This window comes from Macaca nemestrina, chromosome 20 (genome assembly GCF_043159975.1).
Source record: "Macaca nemestrina isolate mMacNem1 chromosome 20, mMacNem.hap1, whole genome shotgun sequence".
Taxonomy (NCBI): Eukaryota; Metazoa; Chordata; class Mammalia; order Primates; family Cercopithecidae; genus Macaca; species Macaca nemestrina.
The window spans coordinates 66,952,618-66,973,372 of record NC_092144.1 but is presented as its reverse complement, the minus strand read 5'-3'; the positions used below and the strand labels follow the sequence as shown (position 1 = coordinate 66,973,372).

Below are 20,755 nucleotides of genomic sequence, written 5' to 3'. Positions count from 1 at the left end.
CCCTCCAAGTCCCACTGTCCTTCCTGTGGGGACTAGGGAGTATTTACATTTAGGGTTTCTTTCCAGGTCTAAAAACTATGCCTGAAGCCAAAAAATCAACCCACCGGCGGGGGATTTGTGAAGATGAGTCTTCCCACGGAGTGATAATGGAAAAATTCATCAAGGATGTGTCGCGCAGTTCCAAATCGGGAAGAGCAAGGGAGTCAAGCGACCAGTCACAGAGATTCCCCAGAATGTCAGATGCTAACTGGAAGGACGTTTCATTGCACAAGAGGGAGTCAGTGATCCAGCAGAGGGTTTATGAAGGGAATGCATTTAGGGGAGGCTTTAGGTTTAATTCAACCCTTGTTTCCAGAAAGAGAGTTCTGGAAAGAAAGAGGCGCTATCATTTTGACACGGATGGGAAGGGCTCGATTCATGATCAAAAAGGCTGTCCCAGGAAGAAGCCCTTTGAATGTGGTAGTGAGATGAGAAAAGCCGTGAGCATGAGCAACCTGAGCAGCCTCAGCTCCCCGTCGTTTACTGAGTCGCAGCCAATTGATTTTGGGGCAATGCCATATGTATGTGATGAGTGTGGGAGGTCGTTCAGTGTCATCTCAGAATTTGTTGAGCACCAGATCATGCATACTAGAGAGAACCTCTATGAGTATGGTGAGTCCTTTATTCACAGTGTGGCTGTCAGTGAAGTTCAGAAAAGTCAGGTTGGAGGGAAACGTTTTGAATGTAAGGACTGTGGAGAGACCTTCAATAAGAGTGCCGCCTTGGCTGAACATCGGAAAATTCATGCTAGAGAATATCCTGTGGAATGTAAGAATCAGGAGTGTGAGGAGGCCTTCATGCCTAGCCCAACCTTTAGTGAGCTTCAGAAAATATATGGCAAAGACAAATTCTATGAGTGCAGGGTGTGTAAGGAAACCTTCCTTCATAGTTCTGCCCTGATTGAGCACCAGAAAATCCACTTTGGGGATGACAAAGATAATGAGCGTGAACGTGATCGTGAGCGCGGGGAAACCTTTAGGCCCAGCCCAACCCTTAATGAGTTTCAGAAAATGTATGGTAAAGAGAAAATGTACGAATGTAAGGTGTGTGGGGAGACTTTCCTTCATAGCTCATCCCTGAAAGAACATCAGAAAATCCATACTAGAGGGAACCCATTTGAAAATAAGGGTAAGGTATGTGAGGAAACCTTTATTCCTGGTCAGTCCCTTAAAAGGCGTCAGAAGACTTACAATAAGGAGAAGCTCTATGACTTTACAGATGGCCGGGATGCCTTCATGCAAAGCTCAGAGCTCAGTGAGCATCAGAAAATTCATTCTCGAAAGAACCTCTTTGAAGGCAGAGGGTACGAGAAATCTGTCATTCATAGTGGACCCTTCACTGAATCTCAGAAGAGTCATACTATAACACGACCTCCTGAAAGTGATGAGGATGAGAAGGCATTCACCATTAGCTCTAACCCCTATGAAAACCAGAAGATTCCCACTAAGGAAAATGTCTATGAAAGGAAATCATATGAGAGGTCTGTTATTCATAGCTTAGCCTCTGTGGAAGCTCAGAAAAGTCACAGTGTAGCGGGGCCCAGTAAACCAAAAGTAACGGCAGAGTCTACTATTCAGAGCTTCGATGCTATCAACCATCAGAGAGTTCGTGCTGGAGGGAACACGTCTGAAGGAAGGGAATACAGTAGGTCTGTTATCCATAGCTTAGTGACTTCCAAACCTCCAAGAAGTCACAGTGGAAATGAATTGGTGGAATCTAATGAGAAGGGAGAATGCTCCATTTATATCTCAGACCTTAATGATAAGCGACAGAAGATTCCTGCCAGAGAGAACCCTTGTGAAGGGGGCAGTAAGGATCACAACTATGGAGACTCTGTCATACAGAGTGTATCCCATGCCAGACCTCAGAAAAGTGTTCCTGGAGAGGGATCTGGTGAATTTAAGAAGGATGGTGAATTCTCTGTTCCCAGCTCAAATGTCCGTGAATACCAGAAGGCTCGTGCTAAAAAGAAATACATTGAGCATAGGAGCAATGAGACCTCTGTAATTCACTCTCTACCTTTTGGTGAACAAACATTTCGCCCTCGAGGGATGCTCTATGAATGTCAGGAGTGTGGGGAGTGCTTTGGGCGTATCTCTGACCTCACTGAGCACCAGAAGATTCATGATAGAGAGAAGCCCTCTGGAAGCAGAAACTACGAATGGTCTGTCATTCGCAGCCTGGCCCCTACTGACCCTCAAACAAGTTATGCCCAAGAGCAGTATGCTAAAGAGCAAGCGTGGAACAAATTTAAGGAATTCAGACAATTTTTTGCTACCAGCAAAGACCTGAACACATACCAGAAAATCTATGACCAAGAGAAGTCTCATGGTAAGGAGTCTCAAGGTGAGAAGATCCGTGGGGAGGAGACCTATAGCGAGGAGACCCACGGCGAGGAGACCTACGGCGAGGAGACCCATGGTCAGGAGACAATTGAAGACCCTGTCATTCAAGGCTCAGACATGGAAGACCTGCAGAAGGATGACCCTGATAACGCAATCTATGAATGTGAGGACTGTGGCCTGGGCTTTGTGGATCTCACAGACCTCACAGACCATCAGAAAGTCCACAGCAGGAAGTGCCTGGTTGACAGTCGGGAGTACACACATTCTGTAATTCACACCCATTCCGTCAGCGAGTATCAGAGAGATTACACTGGAGAGCAGCTGTATGAATGTCCAAAGTGTGGGGAATCTTTTATTCATAGCTCATTCCTTTTCGAGCATCAGAGAATCCATGAACAAGACCAGTTGTATTCCATGAAGGGGTGTGATGATGGTTTTATTGCCCTCTTGCCCATGAAGCCACGGAGGAATCGTGCCGCAGAGAGGAATCCTGCTCTTGCTGGGTCGGCCATTCGATGCCTTTTGTGTGGACAAGGCTTCATTCATAGCTCTGCCCTTAATGAGCATATGAGACTTCACAGGGAAGATGATTTACTGGAGCAGAGCCAGATGGCTGAGGAAGCTATCATTCCAGGCTTAGCCCTCACTGAGTTTCAGAGAAGTCAGACCGAAGAGAGAGTCTTTGAATGTGCAATCTGTGGAGAGGCTTTCATCAACCCAGCAGAACTTGCAGATCATGTAACTCTTCATAAGAATGAGCCTTATGAGTATGGGACCACCTATACTCACACCTCATTTCTTACTGAGCCCCTCAAAGGAGCTATACCATTCTATGAATGCAAGGATTGTGGAAAGTCCTTTATTCATAGCACAGTCCTCACTAAACATAAGGAGCTTCATCTGGAAGATGATGATGATGATGATGAAGCAGCAGCTGCAGCCGCAGCAGCAGCAGCCCAGGAAGTTGAAGCCAATGTCCACGTTCCACAAGTAGTTCTGAGGATTCAGGGGTCAAATGTAGAGGCTGCCGAGCCAGAAGTGGAGGCTGCCGAGCCGGAAGTGGAGGCTGCCGAGCCAGAGGTGGAGGCGGCTGAGCCAAACGGAGAGGCTGAAGGGCCAGATGGAGAGGCTGCAGAGCCCAATGGAGAGGCTGAACAGCCGAATGGAGAGGCCGAGCAGCCAAATGGGGATGCCGATGAACCAGATGGTGCAGGGATTGAAGACCCAGAAGAAAGAGCTGAAGAGCCAGAGGGAGATGCCGACGAGCCTGACGGTGTGGGAATTGAAGACCCAGAAGAAGCTGAAGATGAAGAGATTCAGGTAGAAGAACCATACTATGATTGCCATGAATGCACAGAAACCTTCACTTCCAGCACAGCATTCGGTGAGCACCTGAAAACTCATGCCAGCATGATCATATTTGAGCCTGCAAATGCCTTTGGGGAGTGCTCAGGCTACATCGAACATGCCAGCACCAGCACAGGTGGTGCCAATCAAGCTGATGAGAAGTACTTCAAATGTGACGTCTGTGGGCAGCTCTTTAGTGACCGCCTGTCCCTCGCCAGACACCAGAATACCCATACTGGCTGAGGGCATGGGGTAAAGGTTAGAAAACCTTCACCTAGGACTTGACCCTTACCAAACCACAGAGAATTCAAACCAATCCATGATAATGTCAGTAGGAGACTTAACCTTAGTGTGTTACACACCTGACTTAACATCTCCAAACTCATATTGAAAAGAGAATGAATGTGGAGATTCCAGTCTTAAGCTTTCCCCTTCAGATGACAGTGTCTGCATGTGGGAAAGCCACAGCACACATCTTACCTTTCCAAGTAACCAGATTGAGAAAACCCTATGAGTATTCCATACTACAAAGGTTGCCCAAACCAACTGTAAATGACACTTGTGTAATGTATATATAGTGTTTCCTGAGGTGTATATAAAATAGCAAATTATGGCAGAACAGTGATCACATAGATTTGGATTTAATATGATATACAGTTACAGTTTACAGAGGTACCTTACCTGGTACTCTGAATTTTTTTTTTTTTTTTTTTTTTTTTTGGAGGAGGAAGAGAGCAACAAATTTGAATATATTTGTAAGTGTCTTAGATCCCAAGAAAGATTTATTGTGCATTATTTGAACCCTGTCAGTATCTTTTTCGAGTAATTGTTTTGTTTCTTACCCTTGAACAGTCTTGTGAAGGTGTGGGCATGATAGATAACATGTCTTTTACTCTTTGCTGTTTGAAAAGAGAAGTACTTTAGCTTCTTTCTGCAGCCATTTCATCTGCACCATCACTTTGGAACCTAATACTGTGTAAGGCTTTACAATATACGGATTGACTTTTTGTGACCCAAATTGATTGGTTCCCACATCGTTACGTTTGTTGAAGTGGTTGTCATGCAAAAATATTACAAGTTTGTTTTCTGGATTTTTTTTTTTTTTAAACCAACTCAGTATGTGTTTGATGATAGTGAATTGATAAAACCCGAAGCTTTTCCCTGTAAATCTTACATCTTTGCCTTTAAAGAATGGGTTACAACCATCACTAGATCACAGTAGTGCCTAATGAAGGTTGAGAACCGTAGGAGAGGCTCTCATGCTGTAAATAATGATGCAGGCTAATGACCTTTCATCACTTCCTTTGTGCGCTTCCTGCCTTAAGTGACAAGTAGCAACATGGCTTGGGTCCCCTTTGCAGCACCAGCCTATGCTGCCACAAGTCAGTTTGCACCCTAGGTGCCCAGGAGCTAGTATCCTTAGATCTTTCTATCGCTAACTTAATTCTCTTCGTTATTTATCTGACCCTCTAACTCCATGTCTAACTTGCATTAAAAAAAAAAAAAATTGCTTTCTTTACAGTCAACCCAAGCTTAACATGGACTCAGGTTCCCCAGCAGCCTTAATTTGTTTTGTTAACATCTGTTCCTTCTTTTTCGGCTCTCCTAGAGTATTTCTGAGTGTCGCGTTCATCTAATCTTAGTATTCCTTTTAATCACAAATTGACCTCACAGCTTGAGGTTTCCTGTGTCCTATTCTGTGGACTACCTGTGCTCCTTTGCTTCCCCTACCCTTGCATAATAACTATATTAAGAGATTTTTTTTTTTTTTTTTTTTTTGGCCTTGAGTTGGCTGGAAAAAAAAATTTAAAATTTAAAAAATTAAAAAAAAAAAGATTTGCAAAATGTAAGTGTAGATCATTTGAACAAGCAAAATTAAAATACCCACTGGGGGAAATGTGTCTGAATCTTACTCTTCTGGATCTGCAGGATTAGGGCTTGGAAGTATGTCAAAGATGCAGGGAGTGTCAACATTTAGGAAGATTGTAGAGCAGAGAGCTAGAAGCAGAAATGAGTAAGCCAAAGAAGGGAGTCCTAATATATCACCAGATCTAGGAGGGGAGAGGAGACAGACAGAAGAAAACACCAGAGGCAAGAACTGTGGAAGTCCAGGTTGCTGAGAAGGAATTGAGTGGGGTGTCCTGAGCAGTTTGGAAAAGGAGCCTTTGATGGTATGGTATAGGTGAGAGCTAGCTGCATAGGAAGACCTGAGGTTGGAACGGACATCGGGAAAGCTGAGGGGCAGTGAGGTGTACTACATGGGAAGAGGACTCTTGAAACGAGAATCAATGTTGATGTCGGGGTGAACTTTGTGGGTTCGTTACTTGGTGTTAACATTGTTGGCAGTGGTAGACCCTTTTCAGAAAGCACCTTGCCATAAGTAAGGGTGTCCGTTCCAACCTTAAGTTAGTGAAAAGGTAGTAACAAATGGTAAACAAGAGAATGATTGCTTCAACCTATCTGTGGACACTTAATGCAGCTGTTTAAAAATGATAATCACGAGTTATGTAGCAACGTGGAAATATATTTACAGAATATTAAGTGGAGAGAGCAGGACATGAAAGTATATTTATACTACAGTTATAACTGTTTAAAAATATATGCTTATAGTCAAAAGCTGTTGTGGTGGTGTTGTAGGCTTATAGTTGAGCATTATTTTCTTAAATTTCTTGAATGTTCTTTATGGTAGTGTTACTAAAAAGTTTATGATCACATTTCCATTGTGAACATAATTTGAACTCATTATCACACACTTGGAAATTACAGAAAAGTGGAGGAAAAAAAATCATATTCCCACCATCCAAAGACAGATATAGTCTCCTCTATCTTGTTTATGCTTGTTTCTGTGCACAGGTTTATGATTATAACTGTGTCAAAATGTATATTCAAAATAGCTTGTTACGTTACCTTTGTGGAATTATGGTTAAATACTTTCACCTTAATTTTTTCAAATGTTCCCTATAATAATGTCCTGATAACAGTGTATTATGTATGTCTCCATTGTGTGCATAATACATACCCAGAGGAAAAATTAGAAAATACAGTAAATTATTTTTAAAAATTACCTATATTCCCAACACCCAACAACTACTGCTAACATCTTGATCTATTTCCTCCGTCTTGTTTCAGTGCACAAGTTTGTGATTATAACACTGTTAAATATGTGTGCATAAAGTCTAAAATGAAAAGATGTGGAAAATAGCTAAAATAGTGTTGTCGTTGTGGGAACTTGGTTAAATATTTTGTCTCAAATTCCTTAAATAATCTTTGGTGTCTTGGTAATAAATTTTATGTATGTATTTTTCCATTACAAATATAATACATACTCATAGAAAAGTTTGGAAATTCAGTAAAGAAAATTCACTCATATTCCCAACACCCAACAACAATTACTGTTAACATCTTGATCTGTGCACTAGTCTGTGATTATTAGGGTGTTAATGATAAGTATGCATAAGTGTCAAAGATGGGAAGAAAGATGGAAAACAAGAAATAGTTGTGTAGTTGTTGTGGGATTATGGTTATTTTGTCTCGGTTTTCTTGAAAGGTCTTCATCATTCTAGTGTTTTGGTAGTCCGCCTTTATTACATATATTTCCATTATATATGAAATATGTGTTCATTATAGAAACTTCGAAGTTACAGAAATGTAGAAGAGAACCTCACCCATGATTTCACCATCCAAAGACTGTGGTTAACATCTTGATATATTTTCTTCATCTTGTTTCTGTGCACAGGTTTTTGGTTTGTTAATATGGTTGTGGTCGTTCTATCTATCTGTAATAGTGTCAACAATAAAAATAAAGTTAAAAATAAATATTTGCCAGTCTCTTTTGTCTGTTTTGTGTTTGGGGTTGTTAAATATGTTCTTTTGTTAGAGTTATAAATCCAAAAACTTAGTCCCTCCTTAAGCCTAAAAGTTTTGGTTTACAAATCTTATTCTATTTTTAAGTATTATCTATTTCAATGATTACTTCTAAGGGATTTAAAAATACTGTCTGATGTCACATTTGTAACTGCCCTTATGAAACTAAAACATACGTTCCAACAATGTTTTTAAACTTGATAATGAGCACAAGTACATCTTAGTTACTTGAGTGGGCATTTTTAATTGGAAATGTGAGATTGTCTCAAACATAAAAAAAATCACAGAAAATAATAAACCCTTAACATAAAAGTGTTAATACTATATTATATAATCTCAGGTGTTTATTCCTGACTCTTGCCTGAGGTTAAAAGGTAATTATCCTGAGTGGGTCATTTTGGTACCGGTTTTCCCCCAAGTTCATTAACCATACTTTAACCTGACTTCCCCACCAGAAACATCCCATGCAATTCAGCAGGTTGTCATCCCTGATAGTAATTTTTAAACATGGCTGTGATTCCATAGTGATCAGAGCTTTTCAACCAACTTGCTAACTGGAACGCTGTTGACGACCACAGTGGGTGGCACCATACCCAATTTGCGACTGCTGTGTCCCCGATTCCATAAGTCAGAGGAGATGATTGTATTCATGTCCTTCATGTCACATGATTGGATTATGCTCTTAAGATATAAAAATGTACTTGCCACTAATTCTAACTAGGGTTTGACAGAGTCCTGCATTCTTTCATGTTCTTAGAACTTTATCTCTTGTGGCATCTGACTATTTTGGTCACAGCTTCCATGGTCATTCTGTGACAAGGGGCATCAGCATAGGTCAGGGTGGGAGGGTCGGGACTTTTTAAGGATGGATTCCCTAAATAATGCGTTACAAAAGGCTGTAAAGGAAGGGAATGAAGTAGGTGTCGTTAGGGGTTGTTTGACCAGTCCTTATACTCTGGGGCAATTCCTTCCTCCACCCCACACCCAGTTGAAGGGATAACTAACTTCCCTACTGCTATGCTTATTCTGTTAGACTTGACCTCTCCCTCGTGTCAGTTGATTGGTGCCCATAGGTTCCTGGTGTTCAGTCAGACTCAAAAGAGAGTGAGGGCTACCTAGGTGGTCATACGGGTTGGGGCTGGGTATACTCATGAACAAACAGACCTGGAAGGAAATAGGCCATAAAGCCAAAGGGAATCCTGGTTCCTGGTGCCTCACCCACCCCAGTGCCTTATGGAGTCTGGCTGAACTGCCTGCCCTTGGGTTTCTTTTACATGGTTAATCCACTTTTTGACAAACCTCTCAAGGATTAATGGATGTTGAATCTAAACACTAATTGTTGGGGATCAGAACATTGCAGGGTGAAGAGCAATGAATATATGCTGTCTGCAGGCTAGCCAGCTCTCGAGTTTAAGTCACTCCTCCCCTAGAAAGGCAGGAGTGAGAAAGAAGCCAGGACTGGTACCATATCTCCCCACCAGCCAGACAGCAGATTGATCATACCAGTCCCTTTTAACCACAGAGAGGGCAGTTTTCTAGCCTTATGGAATAGAGATTCATCCTGGGCTTAGATTTTTCTTTTCCTGCCCGCCAGCCTCTCACGAATGTCTGCCAACTTACTGCATGCCTCGTACCACTTACATACCATATACAGCAACAAGGAGTACAGAAAAAATCTGGGGAGACTACTCTCGAACCAAAGTAGTTCAAGAAGGTTCCCCAGGATAATTGCATTGTTTCTTCCACAAAGCCAAAGGGTGAATTGTCCAGGATAGCTCTTCTGTATGCCCAGCACCCACTAAATAACAGCACACTGCATGGTTTTGGTGAACTATCCTGACCCCATTCCTTCTGATCACCATCTCTGCCCCTCCCTCATGCCAGCAAAGGGATAATTATGTGGTTTGGGGTAGACCAATCAGACTTCCTTACCCAAGAATTTGAATCTTCAGCAGAGCAATACATGGATTGAAGGTGTTCAAAGCCCAGTCATTCTTATGGCCACACTGAGAAGAGACAGTCTATTATTTCCCCCAATGAGATTAACGAGTCTTCTCTGATTGCTGTCCTACTAGAAGGACTGATTATTAACTCTTTACTCACTATTTTAAGCCATACAATATTATTCCAGTAAGATTCAGTTTCCCCCTTAAATTAACTTGAATGAATTTATGTTGCTTGCAAGCAGAGAATCCTAGCACAGATGTGGTTTCTTTTTAATTTTCATTCTTTCTTATTTATTTCTTGAGACCGGGTCTCACTCTGTTGCCCAGCCTGAAGTGCAGTGGCACAAACACAGCTCACTGCAGCCTCGACCTCCTGGGCTTGAGTGATCCTCTGGCCTCACCTTCCTATGCAGCTGGGATCCACAGGCAGGTGCCACCACACCCAGCCAATTTTTTAATTTTTTGTAGAGACAGGAGCTCAATATGGTTCCCAGGGCTTAAGTGACCCTCTTGCCCTGGTCTCCCAAAATCCTGGGATTACAGGCATGGGCCACCGTGCCTGGCCTAGATGTTTTTTGTTGCTGTTGCCCTGTCAGAGATATTGATGACCATTCCATACTCAAGAATACTTCCTTTCAAGGGAATCTGTCCTATCACAGCTGAACAGATGGAAAGTTTCTATCTGTATAATCATAACATGATACAAATGGGAACTCACTTTCTCAAAAAATTCTGATTTAAGTTCTTTATTCTCTTTTTTCCCCCATCCCATCATGAGGAAGCACATAAAGAAATACATAGGTCATTTGCCTGTCATCCTGAAGGGTTAGTCTTCAGGGATCACTGTGAGAGAGGTCAACTTTCATTTTGGTTTATAACCATATTTTGCCTTTATTCAAGAACCATGAGGTCTCATCTCCATGCAAGGTCTTCCTAAAATTTCTCTGACTCTGAACTCTCAAGCCACCTTCATTCACTCAATAATTGATGGGCCATTTGTAAGTGTCAGGTACTGTTTGGGGCATTTGGGATTCTGTGGGGGGCAAATCAGACATGGTCCCTGCCCTCATGGAACCAAGAAGATGTGTATATTTGGGCTGCCATAACAAAATTTCTTAGACTGGGGAATTTATAAACAACAGAAATTTATTGCTTACAGTTCTGGAGGCTGGGAAGTCCAAGATCAAGGTGCCAGCAAATATGGAGTCTGATGAGGGCTTGCTTTCTGCTTCAAAGATGATGACTTCTTGCTGCATCCTCACATGGCAAAAGAGGCTAGGTAGCTCCCTTGCACATCTTTTATAAGGGCACTAATCTCATTCATGAGGGCTTAGTCCTCATGACCTAATCTCCCCCTAAAGGGCCCACATCTTAATACTATTGGATTGGGGTTTGAACATCAACATATGAATTTTGTGGGGACACAAACATTCCGACCACAGAAGTATGTATGGGGAGGAAGGCAGTAGCAATATATCTCCTAATATACATTCTCCTGCTCTTACTAAATGTTGACTGGTTATGTGGCTATTTAGAAGAAGTAAATATTTTCTCAGCTTCCCTTGCAGCTAGATGTAGGCGTGTGAGTAATGTCTGGTCCATGAGATGAGCACAGTAAAGGTGTGTGTCATTTCCAGGTCACAACCAGCCTTCTACTCTCTCCTCCCCCTTCCCCACAGGCTGGAATGTAGATACAATGGTAGGAACTGGAGTAGCCATCTTGGATCAAAAGATGGAAACCATATATTGAAGATGTCAGAGTAATGAGATAAGAGCTTGTGTCTGATGATTCTTGACTACTTATCCAGGCTTTTACATGAGAAATATCTGTCATATTTAAGCATCTGTTAATTGGGGACTCTTCATTACAGGAATGAAACAATAAAACAAATATTGGGAAATAATTTAAAGCTCATGGGAACGTTGCAAGAATAGTACAGAGATCACCCATCTTCACTGATTTGGTAACATTTCTCCTATTTGTTTTGTCATTTGCATACTATTCTATATAAACCAAATACATTATTTTTATAACCACTGAGCATAGATTTCACACATCACAAAGCTCACCTCTAAATACTTCAGTCTGTGTCACCTAAGAATAATTATTTTCTCTTACATAACTGAGGTGTTATTACAACCTTTGCACATTTAACACTGACACAATGCTTTTATCAAATCTGTCAATATTCTAATTTTATCAACTTGCTGAATACCCTCCATTTAAACATTCTTTTTTTCTCCAGTACAGGATCCTTTCTAGGGCTAGGACCAGGCCAGTGTTTAGCAGTTGTAAAGTAGCCTCCTTTAATCTGGAAAACCTCCTCAGCCTTTCTTTGGCTTCTAGGTCACACTCTGACACACTTTGGGGTTTGGGGGGCCATTTTCCTATGAATTAGGTTCAGTTTATGCAGTCGTTCCTGGAATACCACATAAGGGATTCTGCGTTCTCTCAGGACCTCACATTTTAACCTACAAGAGATCCATGTGCCATCACTGGTGATGCTAGTTTCGATCCACCTAGTCAAGGTGGTTGCCTGATTTACCCACTGATTACTTTCTGGCTTCTCTCCTTGCAACTAATAAACCATCAGTGGGACACACTTAGATAAAGCAAATAAGGAAGGATTGGGGAATATTTCGATTGGTCCATGATGGGTCACATGTCTACTGCTGAACCAATCCACAGCTGGGGGATGTAGGACTCTTATTGGCCCAGCCTGAGCTGCATGCCTAGCCCTTCCCACTGGAAGGTCCCAGACGCTCCCTAAAACGAAACAATGAAATTGTGGAGTAAGTCTGTGGTTCTCAAATGGGATTGAACGATTTGCCCTCCAGGGGACATGTGGCAATGTCTGGAAACATTTCTGGTTGTCATAACTGAAGGGGTGATGCTACCAGCATCTCATGGGTGGAAGCTGCTCAATACCCTATAATGCACACGACAGTGCCCCCACCCCCAGGACACAGAATGAACCGACCCTAAATGTCAGTAGAGCCAAGGCTGAAAACCCCTGGAGCAGAGGAAGGATGGTTCTGCAAAGGAAGGGGCACAGAGCAGAGACCCAACCCTCCTGTCCACTCTGATGCCTCCCAGCTGAAAATGCCAGCCTGGTGAAGCTGAAAGCCCAGACTCTGGGGTTTAACTGCCTGGTCACAAATATTGCCTCTGCCACTAAAAGCTGTGAATCTTGGGTTATTTCCTTAACTATTCTGTGCCTCAGTTTCCTCATCTGTAAAATGGGACTGATGTTAGTACCCCTGTTACGGGGTTACTGTAAGGTTTGAGTGCATTACTTGTACCATTCTTGGGACATGCCTATTTTATAAATGTTTGTGACATAACTGATTGGAAATTTCCACCCTCGGAGGTTAGATGCACACTTCTAATCCTAACCCTCTGCCTGCCCCATTCTAATCATATTGAGTGGGACAAGTTACCGAAGCTTTGTAGTCTCAGTTTCCTCTTCTGTAAAATGGAGAAATAACAACAGAGGCTACCTTGTGAGGTTTACATGAGATCATAGCACATCAACCATGTAGAAAAGGAAATACTTGGGCCAGGCGCGGTGGCTCACGCCTGTAATCCCAGCACTTTGGGAGGCCGAGATGGGTGGATCACGAGGTCAGGAGATCAAGACCATCCTGGCTAACACGGTGAAACCCCGTCTCTACTAAAAAAATACAACAAACTAGCCGGGTGCGGTGGCGGGCGCCTGTAGTCCCAGCTACTCGGGAGGCTGAGGCAGGAGAATGGCGTGAACCCCGGAGGTGGAGCTTGCAGTGAGCTGAGATCCGGCCACTGCACTCCAGCCTGGGCGACAGAGCGAGACTCCGTCTCAAAAAAAAAAAAAAAAAGAAAAGGAAATACTCAACCATCATATAGGAATAATAGTCTTGACAGAAATTGCTACACCTACTCATTGCTTACCTGAAGACTGTGGTCTCCAGGTAGCATGTGGGTGCCATCTTGTTTCTAGGCTTTGAGAAGTAGCTTCAGTAATGGAAGATATGAATGCTGGTCCCTCAGTTGGATTGACTGAGGCAGCCCAAATCTTGGAACAACTTTCTTTAGTAGCACCTTTGCCACCTGATGTGCAGGGTCACTGCAGGTGGCAAAGGTTTCTACCCACCCTGAAAAGGTGTCAATGAAGATCAGGAGGTATTTAAAGTTTCCCAAGGCTCTGGGCATAACTATGAAATCAACTTTCTCATCTTCCCCTGGACATCTACCTTGGAACTGAACCAGCTGAGGAGCCTTCTGAGTTCCTCTCACCCCTGCTATCCCCCCATGGGGTGGGTATCAGGGGTTATTAACATAGCAGGTGGGATGAGTCCCAACCACCTTTTTGATTGACTCCCTGAAGTTTGGGACAGTCATGCTTTCACAAAACCGGTTATAAAGGATTTTCTCACCAAAGTGGGTGTTAGAGTGAACTTTTTTAATGGCCTGCAGTGCAACTGTTTTTAGGAAAAGAAATTGTCCACGACGGTTTATTAGCCATCCTGGATGGTCAGGATTCTTGGTATAAGCCCATTTGGTGGCCTTTTTCCATTCCTTTTGAGAGAAAACGGGGGTTAAAAGAGCAGGACCCAAGAAGAAAGGCAAAAGTGGCATTTGAAATGTGACCTTCCCTAAAGCTGCCTGCTTTGATGCTAGGTTGGATTTATTATTTTCTTTAATTACCTCAACGTCCCATTTCTGGTGACTGCAGCAATGGACTATTGCCATGTAGGCTGGTTTTCTTCCAGCTTCCAATAATCTTAAAATGATGGCACTACCTGTTTATTATGAGTTTAACCTGTCCCTTTCCTTCCAAATAACCCCATGTGGGTGTAAAATGAAATACACGTGCCTGGAATCAATGTATATGGTGAGGACCTTCCCTTCACCCAACTCTAATGCCTGGGTTAGAGCAACAAGCTCTGCTTTCTGTGAAGAGCATCCTGGCAAGAAAGCACTGGCTTGTATAACTTCAGTGGGAGAGAACATAGCACATCCTGCCCTTCTCTGTACCTCTTGCAGATTGCTGCTCCTATCGGTGAACCATTTGACTTCCACATTTTCAGTAGGCTCACTTTTAAGGTCTGGGCTACTGGAGTACATGTCACCGTCACCCCTAAGCAGTTATGAGATAGGTAGCCATCTTCAGATGGAAGGAGGGTGGCAGGGTTCAAGCTGTTACACACCTTCAAAGTTATGTGGGGGTCATCAATAAGCATTACCTGTAACTGGAGAGCCCTGCCTTGGGACAGTCCTTCTGCCCCCTTTCTTTTAGGAGAGTCTGGGTATGGTGGGGAGTCCAGACAGTTAACTTTTCGGTCTCTTTTGGAAGGATGGCCATGACCATTCCCAACCAAAGGCAAGGTGGCCATCCCTTAGCAACTGAGTCCAGCTGCTTGGAAAAGTACATCATCACCCAGGTCAGTGGGTCCAATCTTTAAATATGTATTCCTAGGGCAGTTCTTCCCCTCTCATGAATGTAAACGTGGAAAGGTTTGCTTAAGTCAGGTAGGGCTAATTCTGGGTCCCTCGTGAGCTGGGTTTTCAGCTTTTTGAATGCTTGATCACATTCTGCCATCAGATCCTCCAGCTTCATGGCTAGGGACTCTCCAGATATTTTGGGGGAGTTTTTGAACACCTGGGTCAACACAGTCAAAGTTAGTTGCTGTTTCCTGCCTGTCTGAGGATCCTGCCATTTGAAAGTGAAGAGGGGCTGGGAGTCTGTGGCCAGCGGGATGCAGAAAAAGTCATCTTTTAGATCCAGGTCTGAGTACCATGTGCAACTTGGAGGCAGAGTGGACCATACAGTATAAGGGTTAGGTACACTGGGTTTATGTTTTCTGTGACCTCACTAATTGTCCTTAAGTCTTACACTAATTGGTATTTTCCATTTGATTTCTTAACAAGTAGGATAGGAGTATTGCAAGGGGATTGACAGGCCCTCAGAAGTCCCTGTTTTCTAAGCTCTTTAATCATTGGGGCCATCCCTTTTAGTGCGTCTCATTTGATCTAGTTTATATTTTAGGATCTCAATAAAGGGGCTATCTTTTGCCTTCCCTCACATTTCCATAGGCAATTTTGGTGGGTAACCTTATCCTTGGGGGTGTTCAAAACCAAGTAGGTGGCCCCCTATGTTGACCAAGAAGTCGACAGGCTTGTTCCCCATGCCCAGTGTCAGCCTGGGCTCCTAGCAGGACGGACACCTGGAGGGCCAATTGAGGAGTACCCAGGACCTGTCAATCTTTTTTTTCTACTTGGACCATCTGCCTCTGTGAGGCACCTGGTAGGACCTACCCTCTTCCCCCTCCCTTCAGACATAAAGGAGACAATCCCTTTTCCAGTGATCCTCCCCCTTATAGAGGGCATGTTGGTTTTGTCCTAGTCCCTTAGGTCTTTAGGATCCTTTCTGTTAGTTAGGGGACCAGGGATCACTCACTTCAGTTGTGGTACTTTATGGATAGGTATCCTGTGAGTTTTCCGGCTGGCACTTGAGAGTAACAGCCAGTAGTGGGCTTGCCATTTGTCCTGTCTGTCTTCTTTATGTTCTTTCTCCCTATCCCAGTTGTTGGACACCTTACTGGCCAGGTCTACTAGTCTTGAGATGAGAGCATCGAGCCCTAATTTTACTTTTTGGAGTATATGTCTAATGTCCACTGTGCTCTGAGAGCTAAAATAGGATTGTTTGTCTCTTCTCTATGGGATTGGTCCACTTCCTCCCTTACCCTTTTGAGGGCAGAGGTATTTTTCTGTTTCACTGAGGAGAATATCAAAAGGGATTGAACATCTGCCCAGTTGAGGTCATGGGTCCAAAACTATTCTGAATGAGGTTTTGAAACCCCTCAGATCTTCCCTTAGTCCTTTAGAATGAGACTTTCAGTTATAAAGCTCTGAAGTTGTGAAGGGAAAATGTACAGCAAACATCTCTTTCCCCACTGGGGACCTGCTGGAAGGGGCATCATAGAGTAAGACTGGTAAATGTCCTGCTCCAGGTAGTGGTTGGGCTAGGTCCCTGAGAGGAATCTGAAGGTGATTGGTAAGGAGGGAGTGTGTTGCCTGCAGAGGCCACTGAGAATAAGGGAGCTATAGGTCAAAGATTATAGAATTAAAAATAAAAAACTCTTACAATTTCATTAATAGTAAATTAACACCATAAAGGGGCCAAGAGAGGTGGCTCACACCTGTAATCCCAGCACTTTGGGAGGCCAAGGCAGGTAGATCACGAGGTCAGGAGTTCAAGACCAGCCTAGCCAATGTGGTGAAAGCCCTGTCTCTACTAAAAACACACAAAAAATTAGCTGGCCTGGTGGTGGGCACCTGTAATCCCAGATACTCGGGAGGCTGAGGCAGAGAATTTCTTGAACCCAGGAGGTGGAGGTTGCAGTGAGCCGAGATCACACCACTGCACTCCAGCCTGGGTGACAGAGCGAGACTCTGTCTTAAAAAAAAAAAAAAAAAGTAATACCATCAAGAAACCTTGTTTTAACATAGGGCACCGATCTCAGAAATACTTACGAATAATTTCTTATTAATTATAGCCAACTTAATCATATACAAAATTCCTTTTATAAATTTTCTTCCACAGACTTGATCATGACTTTTACAGACCATCTATGACATGCTTGGACCTTTTGATTTGTTCTATAATACCTCTTTTAAAATAATTGGTCATTTTATTTTAGGACAAAACTTTACCACATGAAATCCTTTTCTTATATAAAATTATTTTCTTTTCTTACCAAAAATATATCTTTATGTCTACAGATCTTTTATCTCTCTCTCTTTCTCTCTCTTACTCGTTCCTTTCTACCTTTTAAAATAAATAACTTTTAAATAACCTCCAAACTACATAAAATTACTGTTTTCTCAATATAAATACAAGTTACAGAGTTATATATTATTGCAATTCTTACTTTTAGTAAACTTAAATTTTAGTGAAAACTCAGGAAGCAATAAATCTTGAACTGTTTATCAGATGTTAGCATTTTATAGCTGAAACCATTCTATAATTTTTAGAAACATGTTTTTTTCATATTATAACCCATTTTTAATTGGAAAACACCCCAACATCTAATGAGTATTCATTATTCAATTCAAAATAATTATAAGATTTTAAATGATGTGAAAAGTTTGTCTACAAGCACTTTTCCCATTTATATGTACTTAGTTCTTTCATTTTTTTTAAGGATTCTTTCTTTTCTATTGTGAGGTCAAATTTACATACATCAAAACATACAAGTCTTAAGAATATTATTCAATGAGTTTTGGAAAATATGTACACCTGTGTAACTCAAATCTCTATTAATATACAAAACCATATTGTCAATCCCAAAATTCCCTCCTGCTGCTCATCAATCAGTCTCCAACTCTGTCTCATTAGAGGCAACCACCAATTTATTTTCACCACGCATTAATTTTGCTTGTTGTAGAATTAGCATGAATGGAATGACACAGCATACATTCTTTGTGTAACTCTTCTTTCACTCAGCATGTTTTTCTATATTCATCCATTTTATTGCATGTATAGGCAGTTTGTTCCTTTTTTGCTGAGTGTTCCATCGCATGAACCTACCATACTTTGGTTATTTTTTCTCTTATTGATTGACACCTGGGCTGTTTCCAGATTTTTGGCTATTATGACTATAGCTGCTAAGAACATTCATGTACAAGTTTTTTGTTGTTGTTGTTTTCATATGTGGCCATATGTTTTTATTTCTCTTGGGTAAATACTTAAAAATGAAATCACTGGATTATGTAGTAGGTATATGTTTAGGGGTTTTTTTTTATTTCCAACTTTTATTTTAAAGTCAGGGTTACATGTCAGGATGTGTAGGTTTGTTACATAGATGTGTGCCATAGTGGTTTGCTGCACAGATCATTCCATCCCGTAGGTATTAAGCCCAGCAGGCATTAGCTATTCTTCCCAATGCTCTCCCTCTCACTCCACACCCTGCAACAGGCCTCAGTGTGTATTGTTCCCCACCATGTGTCCGTGTGTTCTCATCATTCAGCTCCCACTTATAAGTGAGAACATGTGGTATTTGCTTTTCTGTTCCTGCATTAATTTGCTGAGGATAATGGCTTCTGGTTCCATCCAGGTCCCTGCAAAAGACATGATCTTGATCCTTTTTATGGCTGCATGTTATTCCTTGGTGTATACGTACCACATTTGCTTTATCAAGTCTGTCATTGATGGGCATTTAGGTTGATTCCATGGTTTTGCTATTTTGCAATGAACATGCACGTGTATCTTTATAATAGAATGATTTATATTCCTCTGGGTATATACCTAGTAATAAGAGTGCTGGGTCAGATGGTATTTCTTCCCCTAGGTCTTTGAGGAATCACCACACTGTCTTCCAAAATGGTAGAACTAATTTACACTCCAACCAACAGTATAAAAGTGTTCATTTTTCTTCACAACCTTGCTATCATCGGTTGTTTTATGACCCTTAAGTAATAGCTATTCTGACTGGTGTGAGATGCTGTCTCATTGTGGTTTTCATGTGCATTTCTCTAATGATCAGTGGTGTTGAGCTTTTGTTTTAAAAAATGTTCGTTGCCTACATAAATGTCTTCTTTTGAGAAGTGTCTGTCCATGTCCTTTGCCCACTTTTTAATGGCGTTGTTTGTTTTTTTTCCTGTAAATTTGTTTAAGTTCCTTGTAGACGCTGGATATTAGACCTTTGGCAGATGGATATATTGCAAAAATTTTTCTCCCATGCTGTAGGTTGTCTGTTCACTCTAATGATAGTTTCTTTTGCTGTACAGAAGCTCTTTAGTTTAATTAGATTCCATTTGTCAATTTTTGCTTTTGTTGCTACTGCTTTTGGCATCTTTGTCATGAAATCTTTGCTTGTACCCATGTCCTGAATGGTATTGCCTAGATTTTCTTCTAGGGTTTTTATAGTTTGGGTTTTTACATTTAAGTCTTTAATCCATCTTGAGTTGATTTTTGTATATAGTATAAGGAGGGGCTCTAGTTTCAACTTTCTTCATATGACTAGCCAGTTGTCCCAACACCATTTATTAAATAGGGACTCCTTTCCCCATTGCTTGTTTTTGTCACATGCGCACACAACACACAAACATCCAAAAGCTTTTACCTCAGAATTTTAGCCATGAGATAGCAATACAAACTCACCATTGTATAAAGATAGCTGCATCCAAATTATTTCTAACAAAATTGGAACCTGTTCACATGGCTGAACTTTGTTTGCCCTGATAAGTAATTCAGTGAAAGCTGTGGACCAAAATTTTGGGCAAAGCAGTTTTCATGGTAGTTTTGATTGTAAAAACTTCTTTTTCATTTTTTTCTTCAGCTTCAGACAAGTTTCCAGTATTGCCATTTCAGTTAGACCATAAATAATAAGTGTTATTTCAGCACCAGCAACTTAATAACAGCAGATCCAAAGCTGGCAGAGAAGAAAATAAGGAAGATACAGAGCTTTAGAAGACTCTACTTAACTCTGTAGTAGCAGATTAACCATTTACGCTCTAAATTTTCCTTACTGTGCACAAAACCAATATTGACCATTGCACTCAGGCATCCCTGGTGTCTTATTGAGGCCAGTGGGCATCACTGGCACCCTGTCTCAGGTAGTCTCCCATAGGTACCTTAACCTCATAATGGAGATTTCTTCCAATCCCCCAAAAGTGATCCCTTAACCTCACAGCCTCTGAATCGTCCTCCTTTTGGTACAGCAGCCAAGGCCACCTTGTCTTTAGGGCCTCAGGGAGGAGGAAGAGGAGGAGGAGGAAGAGGAGGAGGAGGAGGAGAAGGAGGAGGTGAAGGAGGAGGAGAAGAAAGAGGTACTTTTAAGAAGGGGAGAATCCAGGTTCCTCCAGCGCATGGAAACTGGCATATAGGAGGTTTCCACAGGCATAAGAGAACAAACTCTAAGAGGAATAAACAGAAAGAAATAGAAAAGAACACACACACATAAAAGACTTGCTGGCAGGTCATTTCCTGGTTCTGTAGTCTACACTGTTAACCCTTCAGTTCCTCTCTCACCTTTCTAAGGACAGTTTTCTTTAAATCAATGTAATAATAAATTTTGTCATGCTTTCAGCTCACCCTCACATAGTCACAACTTATTTATTTATTTATTATTTGAGACATAGTCTCACTCTGTTGCCCAGGCTGGAGCGCAGTGGCACGATCTCAGCTCACTGCAACTTCCACCTCCTGGGTTCAAGCCGTTCTCATGCCT

The 20,755-nt window shown here is 41.9% G+C and overlaps 1 protein-coding gene across 10 annotated transcripts in view; it reads left to right on the top strand.

Annotated features, from left to right (window-relative positions):
* The window catches only part of LOC105488112 (paternally expressed 3), a 48,149-nt gene extending 40,597 nt beyond the window's left edge, over positions 1-7,552 (top strand). For all 10 annotated transcript variants that reach the window (XM_071088075.1, XM_071088077.1, XM_011751882.2 and 7 more), the window contains one exon: positions 67-7,552. In XM_071088075.1, the coding sequence (XP_070944176.1) occupies positions 67-3,974 (3,908 nt within the window). In that variant the 3' untranslated portion in view covers positions 3,975-7,552. The remainder of the gene's footprint in view (positions 1-66) is intronic.
* The last annotated feature ends 13,203 nt before the right edge of the window (positions 7,553-20,755 follow it).